Raw genomic sequence first — 14,274 nt, forward strand, 5'->3', positions numbered from 1 at the left:
TCATTGTTTTGGTTCCCCACGATCAACCATGGATGAACAAGTGCCCAGTTAAATCTAGAGAAGTTCTAATGTCCCCTCTCCCTGCCCTCAGTACTCCCATGACACATGAAAGAAGGTTATCGTTTGTTTTTATATTTTAAAAATTTAAAAATTATTTTATTTTTTTTGTTTTAAATTATTATTTTTTATATTTTTAAATTATTTTGATGTGTTGATGTAAAAAATAATTTTTAAAAATAAAAATATATATTATTTTAATACATTTCTGAATAAAAAACATTTTAAAAAATAATTATAACTATATTTTTAAATAGACAGGATAACGAGCTAATTGAGAAATTATATTTTCTTGTCACTATGTGGTTACTGTTAATGTACTCGAAGATAAAAAAAGAAATGGCAATAGAAAAAATTGGATAATTTTTATTCATAAAAAAATATTGCAATTAATATATGCATATAAACTATGCAAAAACCTTAATATATTTAAATTTTTTCTTTATTTTATTTTATAATGGTGGTTTAGAATTTTACGTTCGGACCAAGTCTTTCCCGAGAATGTGCTGTGCGTACGCACCTAGAATGGTATGGAGTAAAGCTTGGGCAATATCAGCACAAGTAGAGCAGACGTTTGAGACCGATATATTTAAATTTTATTTTTATAGTATGAAGAAGGCTTTCTTGATATATAATGTAATATAATCGATCCATCTTTATCCTCTGGGATTTTTGGCTTCAATTTCTCAATCTTTCTAAGGATTGTTCACCATTAATATTATACCAATCATATTATATAATTAAATAGTCGTAGAACTAGATTTAGAGGGATCGAAACAACTGATATCCAACGGTTGTAATAAGTTCTCTTCTATTCTATATAACCAAAAATTGATGAATGTTTTCTTCTAATTGTCTATTTACAAACGGCCGATACTTAATTGATTTTGATTGCTCCAAAATATCCTCCTATGTATCACATTCTCTATTAAATCTCTCTCTCTCTCTCTCTCTCTCTCTCGCTACACACACACGCTCTAATTTTATGAACCGGATCTTCGTTGTATAAATCCAAGATTATTAAATCATACGCATCGTCGAGTTACTATATATATATATATGATCTGTTGCGTGGTTATGATTTTGTTTTTTGTATAGGTTTATAATAAAGAAATGTCAATCTTTCTATATCATAAAAATGGAGGACAAGAATAGCAAGGTTTGAGCTCTATGTAAAATTTAAATTGAATGATATTTGATTTTTGTCATTAAATATATGATTATTTTATTAAGTACTTATATTCAGGATTAGAATCTTAAGTGTTTGGATAATAAATGTTCACGTGTTCACTTCCATACTTCCTTCTTTAAAGTTTTAAAAAATTGATTATTGACGATAAAAACCTAACATCTGCAAACTAATTTTTTTTTATGAGAATTAAAAATTTTTCGATAATAAAATCAGTGATTTTTTGCAATAAATAAAAAAATGAACTTTTAATTCAAGAATAAAAAAATTTGTTCTTATTTATATATGATAAATGCTATAAGAATATGAATACTTTTAGATAATAGAAAATGTGTAAACATTTTACCTGGATGCTTTAAAGAATATTTATAGCCACATAAATTTTTTATTTTGCTTAAGGGGTAGAGAGTCATTTTCTCTTGAAAACATAGATGAAAAGAAACATTTCTTATACAACATTGATGTTAATGGAAATAACTCTTACATTGACATTAATGCTGATAAGAATATAGATGATTCATAGGAGATTTTATATATTATTATGTATGCAACATTAATGTTCGTAAGAATAGCCCTTAATCAACATTAATGATGATTGGAACAAAACAAATTTTTAAAAAAATTTTGTATGCCTAAGAGTGTAGAGAAATGATTAACCTAAATTCTTAACATTTTATGTTAAGAATTATAAAGTAGTCTTGTGACATAGTAGGGGGCTTATAAAGATTTTGAATTTCAAATATATTCAGATCTAGACTGATTTTAAATTTAAGAATGTTGAGTTTAATATCTTATTAGATCCACGAACACTTAGGTTCAAACGTATGCTCCTGGTTTTGCATTTTGATTTTTAACAATATATAATTTTAAAGTATAATATTTATATGTCTTGTAATTTTTTCTTTAACCTTCATCCTTAATGGGTACCCGACAAAACTTAGGGATGGTTATAGAGGGAGTTTTTTCCTTCAATAAGCAAAAATGATGGAACTAGATATTTATATATTGTTTTAGACCGTTTGTCTACTATATTTTTAAAATAATTGATTTTTTAAAATAGATTTGTTGTTGGATTTTTATTTTTACTATTTATATTTAACGTCTATGTATGGGATTTATTGTAAAACTCAATATTTATATGTATTTAATATTATTTTTTATTAGATATTAATTGTAAATATATATATAAAAAATACATTTTTTAATTAACCGGGAATCTCAAAACCGTTCCAAACGTAATGAAGAAAGAAAATTTCTCCCTAGAAGAAAATTATACTTCTAATAGAGTGCACGAAAGCTAGAAGGAAATCAATAAAAAACAAGAAATATGAAGAGATAAATCTTGAACAAGTCGTAAACCTCTTCTTAATTAAAAAAATAAAATAAAAATGTTCTAGCAATTACAAGCTGCACGATAATCTTTATCTACATAGTTAAATAAGCAGCAATTAAACACGAACCACCTGGCCAAAAGTTGTTGAAGGGCGAGCCAAAAACGACAGACTGTCTCTGTTAGTTTTTAGGATAAGAGTACATGCGCATAGCCACGCGGCAGACAAGGATTCATGGGGATCACATTAGTTATTTATCAACGGTCTCTAAATCATGATGATTGCATTGAAATTGAGAGGGGGAAAAAAAAGGCCTAACACAAATTTAAGCACGTGAGGGTATACATTTGTTAGTTGCCAAGACTCGCTAAACTCACTGTCCTAACTCCTAACACGTCCCTCCTTTTATGTGCCACCTGAATTTCATGGTCAGATACAAAGATTCTTTTCTTTTCTTTTCTTGTCTTGTCTTGTCTTGTCTTCTTCTTGTTGTTGTTGGTGGTGTTTGGTCTTAATTTGAGGTCTTGATGCAGCACACAAGTCAAACATACATAAACACAACGTGGAAAAGGGAAAACACACGCTCACATTGAAGATCTTGCTTCTTGTACTCGTGTTAGTTGTTTGGTGGAGTTTGAGGTAACAAGAGAGTGTGAGAGGCTTTTTGAAAATATAGTATGGTTGTTTTTTAAAGTAATTTTTGTTCAGAAATATATTAAAATAATATTTTTAGTATATTAAAATGATCTGAAAATACAAAAAAAAATTTGAAATAAAAAAATAAAAAAAATTAATTAAAAATAAAAAACACTTTTGAAACACAAAAACAAACAAGGTCTTAATCAATCACAGCAGAAGATGAAAAACACAGCCACATACACAAAAAGAGATCTTATATGTTCTGTTTCAGTCGCGTCTTAGAGCAAAGATAGTATTTAGTGTCAAAGAATCATCTCAACCTAAAAGCTTAAACTATTAGGTGAAGCCCCAAGATATGATTTATATTATTCTCCAATACACCCTCTCAAGTGAAAGCTCTTTGGGCTTGAAACTTGCACATGCTCATTTTACCTTGTGCTTAATTTTTATCAAATAAATAGGGATGATGAGATTCGAACTCGTGACCGCTTGGTCATCAAGGCTCTGATACTATGTCAAAGAACCATCTCAACCCAATAATTTAAGCTGTTAGTTGAGGCCTCAAGATATTAATTATTTATATTATTCTCTAACATTTAGAATAGCCAAATTAGTAATATAACTTTTTAAATAGTGTAAATATGTATTTTTTGTGCTTATGTGCATTTCAAGAGTAAAAAATTATTCAGAAAAGCCAATTGTATTTTAATGTATTTGATACACAACTATTTTAACAATCCAATATTAAATGATGACATTTTTTTTAAAAAAAAATGACTTGAATCAACTCAGGTGAACTCGCCAAACCCATGACATGTACGAAGTTATGAGACCAGAATAATCTCATAAAAAAACAAAAAAAAACATAGATTTAAAAAAATCAAAGAAAAAAAAGTAGTGAAAAAAAACTATTGCAATGAATTGTAAGGTTTTGTTATTTTTTCAAGATATATAGGAATAACATTTTGGTAAGAGATTGTATTTTAGCATTTTGTTTAGCATTCTCCTTAAAACATGTAAAACAAGTATTGAAAAACTAAATTAGGAGGACTTAAAGACCATCCGATAATAAAGACAATATATTTATGGGAAATACAATAAATGACTTAAAAGAATTTTAAATTCAAGAAACATATATGTTTTTATTCTTGAGTTTTAAGTTGGTTAATGTTCTGAACCTTATCATTTTCAGAGAAGTGAAGGACTTGAAAGTTCTCTGCTTTCAGCAACATTAAAGAGAGATAAATATCTCTTACATATCATTAATGAGATAGTAAGTATAGTAGGTCCATTAAGAGACCTTGTATATACCTATTGATATAGATAAATCATTAAATCAATATGAATTATTATTCTAAATGGAGAGGCATAACGGTTTATCATGCTTTCAATATTATTATTTTAAGGGATCATATAGGATCAAGCATATAGCCTTAGAACTTGGTAATTGTTAAATGTTTTGAGTCTAGCATGTTTGTCAGACTCATGCTACTTAGGGCTTGGCTAATAGTCAAGTTCAAGTGCTTTGGGTCTGGTATGTTTGTTAGATTCTTATTTTTTAAGATTTTTTTTATCTATAAAAATCTTAACAAAAAAATATTGAATCATCATAAACAATTTGAAATTAATTTGATTCCTAGAGAGATATCTTAATGGATAAGATTTGGATTTCCATTTGAAAATCTCAAAATTAAACCTTAAAAGGAATGGAGTAGGAATTTGAAGATTCTGAGTGCTATTGCTATTGTAAATTTCAAAGATCATTAATCGTCGAAATGCATATGGAACAAATAAAAATCTTAAATTCAACAGGAAATTAAAAAAAAAAACATGTAAAATATTATTAGATTAGAAGTTGATTGTACAAAGCTTGGCTGAAACTACCTATCGTACTATATATACTTTACTGTTTTACACTATGTTAATTAAGAAGAGAAAGCGTGAAGAGAAAAAAACACCCATTTTAAGAAAATTTCACTTGTTTGGAAGATCAGAAAGAAAGCAGAGAGTACAACGGAAATTAAAAAAATATATTATATGGGCCTGCATTTTCTATTTTATAATCTATCTGAATGAAGAACTTACACTTTTATCCATAATAAAAGCTATTTTTATTAATTTTAAGCTAAATGCACATGTATAATATAGTAATTTTATTCTTCAAAGTGCTCCCCATGAGAGATCAGTTTTTCTCCTTTCTTTCTTTCTATTTTCACCTTTCTCAAACAAAGTGAAATTGCTTTCCCTTCATGTATTTTTTTTTTCCTCCCTTGTTTTCTTTCCTTCCACTTTCTTCCTCTTCCATTTTGATCCCAAATTAAACAACCCAATGTACCACCGTCTACAAACTTGATTTTCAGATCTAATTGTTATAACTTTTATTGCTAATTTAGTCTGTTTTCAGAATATAATCAAGGGACGCGTTCATAGCATAGCATATTTTAGTTAAGAGTTAGCTAAAGCAAACCCCACCTCTCTAATTATGATCATAACAAAAAAAATAATGATAAGTGTGAAATATAATATATAACAATACCTTTATTTAGTTGACTGTTGACTTCAAAGGTCTACTGTTCCTGCACAGAAACTCATGCACACAGGAGGAGCAGCATCATTTCACTGTTGGTTGCTCAAGGTGTGATGGCTAATAATTACAATTTCGATGTCATTTTCAATGGTTGTGGCTCTTTTTGGTTGTCGATTGCCATGTCAGGAATTGAGCAAAATGAAATAAACAATTATGTCAACATAGCAGCAGATCAGATCATGATTATATTTTGGTTTATATGTCCCCTTCAGAATAATAATTCCAATTATGGTACTAATAATAAGGTTAAGAAATGAGAACAAATTAAAGGGTAAGATAGTGGAATTTGGAAGGATTACCATCATATTCATTTTCATCCAGACAAATTTCACAGTAATGATCAAGCACCATTTGGAGCAGAAAGGAGATGTCAAGAGATTCAAGAAAAGCTTACAGTCTTGTCTTTGGGGGGGGGGGCCTATGTGATGGTTTAAATCTGAGTTAGAGATTCATGGAATGTAGAACTAACCACAAACCTGAGTGAAATAAAGGGACCAGCTTGGTTTTAGCATAAGAAACATGCCAACATATCTAGTATAATCTGAAAATGCAATGAATATATGCGTTGGTGAGATCATAAAAACTAGGACGTTGATTATGATAGGCTTTTGATCATTAGTTTGCGGCCAGCATTATGTCTCATATTACATTTTTATTTTCCAAACATTCATATTGCACAGTGTAAAGTTTATGATACCAAGACAAAATAGCGAAACTGGACAAAATTCTTTTTCCACTGGCATACATCCATTCAATTAGTTGATTGATCTTAAAAGATTTTGTCTCCAAGTTTTGAGAGATTCTACCATAATTAAATTTTCACACGCCCTGAGCCATGAACTATAGGACTATGTACTAATATATTTTTGGCCCAATAACTTGATGCATTGCGACTAGTTCGAAAAATGAAGTCTCAACAATATGATGCAGGGGAAGATCAGCTGTGAGAATATATTGGTGTTGGTGGAGTAGGACAGAAGTGAAACACAGGAGTCAACTAATTAAGATGTGTTTTCATGATAGCATATGATCCACTGTTCCAATGGAATAGATGATCAACAAAATAAAACAGCTCTAATATGCATCGATCTGTTCTAATGGTACTGTAGGCCCTTAGAAGGATCATTTTGCTATTCTTGGGTTTCTAGATGGCACATATATCCCTGCAGTTCGAGGGTTATGTATAGTATCCATAATGATCAAGATAAGTCTAGAGTTCTTTTGGTTTAAGACAAAACTTTGAAAATGCGGAGAAAACTAAACCCAAGAACCTCTCTATATTTATGTGTAATTATTTAATGAAACGATGTGCTCATTTAGGCGGTCCAACTGCAAAGCAGATACGTGCAGTTTGAAAGCACAATTTCTCTCTCTCGCCAATAATCCAGGCTGCCATGTCTGTTGCTTTTCCTCCAAGCCCTTGGATATGGGCACTCGTTTATGGTTTACAGGCAACAACCTTTTACGAGGCCAATGTGAACTGTTCTTTCTAGAGAATCAGGTGCACCATGTATAAAGAAGAAGGATTTGTGCTGTCCCTCAAAGCAGTTACAGTTGAAGAAGAAGCAATCATCGTAGGGTTGTGTTGTGGTTGTGGTTGTGGGGCTTCTCTAGATAAGGTCACCAGTACAGAATCCTTTTATAAGGCTTTGTGCTTCATGCTTGTGTTCACACCTGAACCCAAAAGGAGACGTGGAGCTTGTTCAGTCGTTCTTCTTCCCCCTGCTAGTCACTAATCACAACCTAGCTAAATACCCTAACGTCTCGAAGGATGAAAATCACAACCTAGTATCAACTGTAATTTTTGTATTTGTAAAATCAACTTTAAACAATTTTAGCATCTTTTTTAGATCTATGAAGTAGAATCAAATAAAGCTTCTATCTTGTAGTGATTAGAGGGAGAAGTTCGGCATGGCATGGCATGTTTTGCTTTTTAGCAATCAAAAACGGATTGGAGAAAACATGGATCACCACCTCTCAATGACAGCTTAATTTCATCTCCACCAAAAAATACATATGATACCATGTTGTTAGGTGAGTTAGAAGAGTTATTGGAGTGGTTCTCACAATCATGTTATAGTTGGTGATACTAATGAGAACGAACAAGCCAAGTATGAGTACATAATCCAAATTCCTCGAACAAAAGTATGGCATTACCCAATCAAACATAGCTTATGTGTTACAAGTATCATTCGGCCAAAATATGCCGACACATGACTACTAAAAGGTTGAATCTTTAATCAATCCCATGAGTAAATTCTACAGAAGGGGCATGAATAGGGAACCCTGCTCTATTTTAAAGGAGGCCCTTTGAATTTTGATTGCTACCCACCCTACATACATAGCCTTTTCAAATGGGCTTTCAGGAACTTTATCGATGAACCTGAAAGCTCATTCACCACTTAGCACCTAACTGGCACTTAATGGGCTTGGCAAATTATGAAGTGATGCAAACTTAACTGCATATAAGGCAACTCTGGTTGCACCACTACCCCCAAAGAGTCTCTTGAGCCTTGAACTTTGAGGTGTTCAATTTATTGGGGCTTACCAGCCGCTTAACAAACAACGGTAAAAACCCTTTTGGCATGTTATAGCACAACTAGGTTGTTGTTATCCAAGATTTAATTTTCAGAGAGAGGCTATCCCATAAAAATAAAAATAAAAATTATAAACGTATTAATTAGTTTAGGTTAGGTTTGGTGAAGATAAATAATTTAGAATCCAATTAAAGAAGAATTATTGATACACGAATTGCTTATGAAAGAAAACGCTAATTCATTATTAAAACAAAACAAGGAGCAAGGCATGAATCTTGTCCCGTGCGAGATTGATTAAGCCATGTTCTATTAACCGATGTCAGGACAACATTACACAGAACATGATAGAATCCTGTTGTTCGTGTACCCTAGCTCGGAGTCTTTCCAACAGACGCAACTGAATACACTGTCTCCGTGGCTTGATAGCAAGACAAAATCTAATTACAATATAAATATATATTTTCTTAACAAATAAATTATAGACAGTAATCGGATAGATATATATACTGTCCAGATTGCAAAGTCTATTAATTTTATCTTATGTAATGTTAATCAAGATTAACACTACTAGATTCTCGCTGTGATAGATATTGGTAGTTTATGCGAGCATTTATTGTAAGGTTTTGTTAATTAACAATGGATGATACACGGTGGTAGTTTCTTTGCAAGTAGATAAATACACAAGTAGACATGTATACTATGTTTAGTCTCAACGGAGCTTAAGTTCCGGGAGCAACGGAAGGACAGGAGTTCAGATTCTGTTTGCTTGTCTCATAAAATCTGGCCAGTTGTTAATTTGCAATTCCATGTTTTAATCAGGTATTAGATGCACTAATCGAACACTAATTAACTCCCGACATGTTAGATGCAAGTAAGGGCCATTGTCTATCAAAAAAGAAATACATTGTTCCTGTGGAGCATGCTCTTTTGTTTGGAAGGAGAGTTCATTTTCGCTAGTTAAATTAGGCTGTAAAACTCTGCCATTAAGGCCTACTAAAACAACTCCAATCTGGTCTTCAAATGGCTTGAGATCACGGAGTCAGGGCTAGCTCTTCATCTGGAAGTTGGTTCCACTACTGCCTAGCAACTTATTAGTGCCAAGCCATTAGAAGGCATTGGTGCTAATAATTCTCTTTTGAAGTACACAGTTCATATGCTTAACAGCGATTGGTCTGTGAATATTACTCTTGTAGATATTGAAGCAAACTGTTGTGCAGCAACTCTTGGTACATGTGTGTGTGTGTGTGTGTGTGTATAAACCTGTTTCTTTTTTGTGCCTCCTGATTTTACGAAGTACGACTTGTGGAAAGATGTTTGTGGCGAAGGAGAGGATGGAGCATGTAATTAGATCTGTTGTTGCCCTTATGGACTTGTTTTTTTAGGCTCCAGCCTCGTACATAACAATAAAATTAAAAAAAAAAAAAAACGGAGGAAAAGAAAAACCAATTCAATCAACAGCTAGAAGAGGGTAAAACAGAGGCCATGATGACGATTTAACTTGAATTCAATAGATACCAATTTAAATCAATTCAAATGAATGAATTGTTTTTCAATAGTCACCTTACCGGAATATATAGCATGGATATGATATAGATTGTCGTAACTGGTTTTCACCCCGTTTTGAATATATTTTCAAAAATAATAATGAAAAAATATATGAAATTCTTAAAAATATATCTTCAACACAATTCAATCAATTTCCAGCCATTTTATAATTTTTTACTCCTTTTCTTATTGATTTTGTATTTACAATTTTTCTAAAGAAATTAAAAAAAAAAGAAAATCAAACAAACAAAAATTTAATGAGTATAATGATAATCGAGGAGGGGGTGAGGGACTAACATGAATTTTATTAACCTTTTCCCCAAGCAACTTAAAATGATAGGACAAGAAAGAATAAAGAATAAAAAGAAAATATAGAGTAGGAATTTTAAGAAGTATATAAAGATAGTGAAAGAGAAGAAAGGAGAGATTTTTAGAAGAAAAAAAAAAGGAGCAATACGGGAAATTCTTTTGCTAAGATCTTCAAGAGAGTATTTGAAATTGTGGTAGTTGTTATTTTTTAACTTGAAAATATATTAAAATAATATTTTTTATTTTTTAAAAATTATTTTTCACATCAATCCATCAAAAAAATTTAAAAATACCCAAAAATATTATTTTAAAAAATTAAAATTTTTTAAAATCAATTTTAAAATGCAAAAATAAATAGGATTTAAGCATAAGAGAAAAGTGACATCTTATCTCTCTTCCTTTTCATGAGGTTTTGAATTCTAACCTTTGTTTTTTTAAAAAAAAAAAAAAGAAAAAGGAAAAAACATATTTACCAAGATGAAATTAAAGGGTTTGATTTTTTTTTATTTGACAGTTTTCAATTTCAAAGAGTATTTTTTTGACTTTTGAACGGTCTTGCAATTGCAACCGGCTTTCATGAGTGAGTGGTTGTGATCAAATCCCCAATTTCCGTAACACAACCGTACAAAGTGTTGACCCTTCAAGTTTTAATGGCACACGCAAATCTCCCAGAGGACCTCGGCAATCCATTCCATGCCCAAGAGATAAGCTTGTGAGTTGTTTCTCTATAGATACACTTGTTCATAATTTATTATACAATTAATTGATTTTTAACAACGTAATTAATCAAATTAACTAATCAACCAAGCCAAAACTCAGTCTGTCCTCCCGGGACACCCTGAAGCCAGGAAAACATCGGAACGTTCATTTAGCTGACCCCGACCCCCTATAATCACTTCCACCTATTTGTTAATTTTGTTGACTTCTTTTATCAGAGACCACAAGCCCTCAATGTCCCACTTCAAAGTCTGCACTTTGCAACCGCGTACCGACCACATCTGCCTTCTCACAACGTAATACGCACGCGCGCACGTTTACACACACTATATATGTACACCATAGGCCAAGCCTGCCTGTCGACAACTTGATTCTCCGAACACCAAAAACAGAAGATCTTGAAGTCCAGTTTTTTTCTGTAGCCGGACGTGTGTAACTGAAACACCAAAGACCCTTTTCTTAAAACTTCATTTTAAGGTCGCCCGTCTCTTCAGATTTCATGATTTTCACTTTGACCGCCATGAAAAGGCTTAGAGGTTTCAGGATTGGACGCAAGAAACTAGCGAGATTCTTCAAATGGATAGCCCGACCCAGAAGAAAACCTGCCCGTTTGAGTTCCATGGACCTCCCTAGAAGGTCCTTCAACTCCATTTCCAAAATCCTGGGCATGGCTCGACGTCTGCAGCGTGGAGCTAAGACTCTCTGTTTTCCGCATTCGGATCCGGGTTACATCAGATTGGGCCATGCGAAACCGATGGAGGTACCTAAAGGACACATGGCCGTGTACGTGGGACAACCAGATGGAGATACGAAGAGGGAATTGGTGCCTGTCATTTACTTCAATCACCCACTCTTTGGAGAGCTATTAAAGGGAACAGAGCGGGTATACGGGTATAATCATTCGGGTGGGATCACGATACCGTGTGGGTATTCGGAGTTTGAGAAGGTAAAGGTGAGGATTGCCGCATGGAATCATTGCCATAAAAGTAGAGGTTACAGTTTACAGAGAAGGCACCATAAGTATTGGTAATATTCGTGTCATTGGTGGGGATTGAATTTGTACCACAAATATTTTTATTTTCCATTTGGGAAAATTCGATTCCAATAGTTTTTATTAATAGAAGAAGTGAAATGATTGCTTTTAATGATATACTAGATTTGTGCTCCGCACGCAAGCGGGCTGATCAAATTTTTTTAACTAGAAAAAAAAACTTGGGAGAAGATTATATTTAAAAAAAAAATGAGAAATTTAATAATTACATTAAATTTTAATTAATTTGATATTAAGATAAAAAAAAATAGCCAGCGATCATAAAAAAATAAATGAAAAAAAATATTGTTCTAGATAAAGTTGGGTTAAAACATGAAATCCATAACCTAGACATAAGATATGTCTAGATTACGTGTCTATCATGTATCATAAATCATGAGGTCAGAATAACTCGATAAATTTTTTTTGACAATAAACAAAAACAAAACTAAAAAAATTAAGAGACAAATATAGATCAAGATATTTATAAGCACAACACGGGCCATTTACTCGGCTGTGTTTACTGAATTTATTTATTAAAATCAATTTGTAATAGAAATCGACAAATACATAAAATTTATTGAATAAAATAAAAGAAAAACAATAATTTGTAAGGTTGAACACATTAAAAATTCATAAAAAATATACATTTTTTAATTTTTAAAAATAAATATAATCTATATAAAATATTATAAAAAATTACAATAATTCATATTAACATAATAAAACATTAAAGACCTAATATAATTAAAAAATAATCATTATTAAAAAAAACCAAATAATCCAAGGAAATTACGTAGGAGATGTATAAATTAAAAAGCAAACTTAAAAAATGTTTAAAAAAAGACATCAAGAAGTATTAATTGAAAGAAAAAAAAAGAAATATCAATAAAGAAAAAGCCTAGACACGTGGGCCTTGAAGCCCAGACCAGTGCACTTGGGCTTGTTATTTTTTTCTTATTTAAAGGGGAAGACAACAGGTTTAAAACAACCATCATATGACTCCCCTCACTTAGTGGAACCCATTGACACCAGTTTTAACTTGTTTAGTGGTCGAAATCGTCGCTAAAAAAAATCTTTTTCTCTCATCACGAGAATCCAGTGACTTCTCTCTCTCCTCCCATAAAAAAAGAGCTGAAAAATAACAACAATGAAGTTCTCTTTTACCATGTTCCATTTAGGTAAAATATTTCTTACTCATTCAATCAGTCATTTTATTTGTAAAAAGTATCACGTCACCGTATGTTTTACCTTTTGAATCCCACTATAATATCGTTCGTAATTCCGTAGGTATATACCAAGATATTATTTCTGTCGGTATATTCACGGAAGATTTTTACTGTTGGGTTAATTCCATCGGTAAAGTTGTCGGTAAAAGTTACACATCATCATACTTTCTAGTTTTTTTTATTCTTTCTTCTCTCACTGCAATTCCCTCAGTATATACCAACGAAATTTTTTTGTTGGTGTTTATCGATTGATATAACGATAGAAAAATCTGTCGGTAAATTTCACCGCAATCTATCGATGAAAAAATTATGTCAGTGTTTCCATTTGTTTTCACCAAATTTCTAGTATTGTTACTTTGTCTTTTTATTTTATTTTATTTTATTATAAGTTTATAAGAGAGTTTAGTTGTATCATAGAGTTATTGTTTCTATATAAGACTAATAAATATATTAAAGACAGTATTTTCACATTACTAAATCAATTGATTTTACTCTTTATTTATTGCCATAAGTAAAATATTGCTAAAAAAATGTTATTTTCCTCTGAGTCATAATTTCCTAAATTCTATTTACTTCCATCATATATATATATATATATACAGGTCTGAATTTCCGCTACTTATTCCTCTCCCGTCTTTTTTTCAAAGTTAAAGCCACAAAATTAAGGTTAGCCTAGCAACCCCATCTTAATTACCGACAAAACTAGATATATGAATTTATATTTTTATGAATCTTCTTGTCTCGGTCCAGAGATACTGTTTTATTTTCAAATAAATAAATAAATAAAGCATACATAAAAATAAAGAAAAAGGTCGTTGTGCCAATAATGTAGCTAATTTTTCTTCAATTTCAAATTAACGAAAGATTTAACTAAAGAAGCTGTGTAAAATATCAAACTCTAAATTTTCTGACACTTAATTTAAAGATCTCATGTCATAAAGTACCCAAAGAGTTAATACAAAGCAAGCCGTGGAAAATATCTATCAAACTCTAAATTTCTGACACTTAATCAAGAGAAAGTTGATGAAATTATCATGAGACGTGTTCTTGTTTCTATTCGTGAATACTCTACCAAATGGTACTTTCGTGATATTTATCAACACT

The 14,274-nt window shown here is 31.4% G+C and overlaps 1 protein-coding gene across 1 annotated transcript; it reads left to right on the plus strand.

Annotated features, from left to right (window-relative positions):
* The first annotated feature begins 11,240 nt into the window (after positions 1–11,240).
* LOC7479218 (auxin-responsive protein SAUR36) lies at positions 11,241–12,061 on the plus strand. The gene has a single exon (XM_002303486.3). It carries the CDS (start codon positions 11,411–11,413, stop codon positions 11,939–11,941), a length of 531 nt encoding a protein of 176 aa, XP_002303522.2. The 5' UTR covers positions 11,241–11,410; the 3' UTR covers positions 11,942–12,061.
* The last annotated feature ends 2,213 nt before the right edge of the window (positions 12,062–14,274 follow it).

This window comes from Populus trichocarpa, chromosome 3 (assembly GCF_000002775.5).
Source record: "Populus trichocarpa isolate Nisqually-1 chromosome 3, P.trichocarpa_v4.1, whole genome shotgun sequence".
Lineage (NCBI taxonomy): Eukaryota > Viridiplantae > Streptophyta > Magnoliopsida > Malpighiales > Salicaceae > Populus > Populus trichocarpa.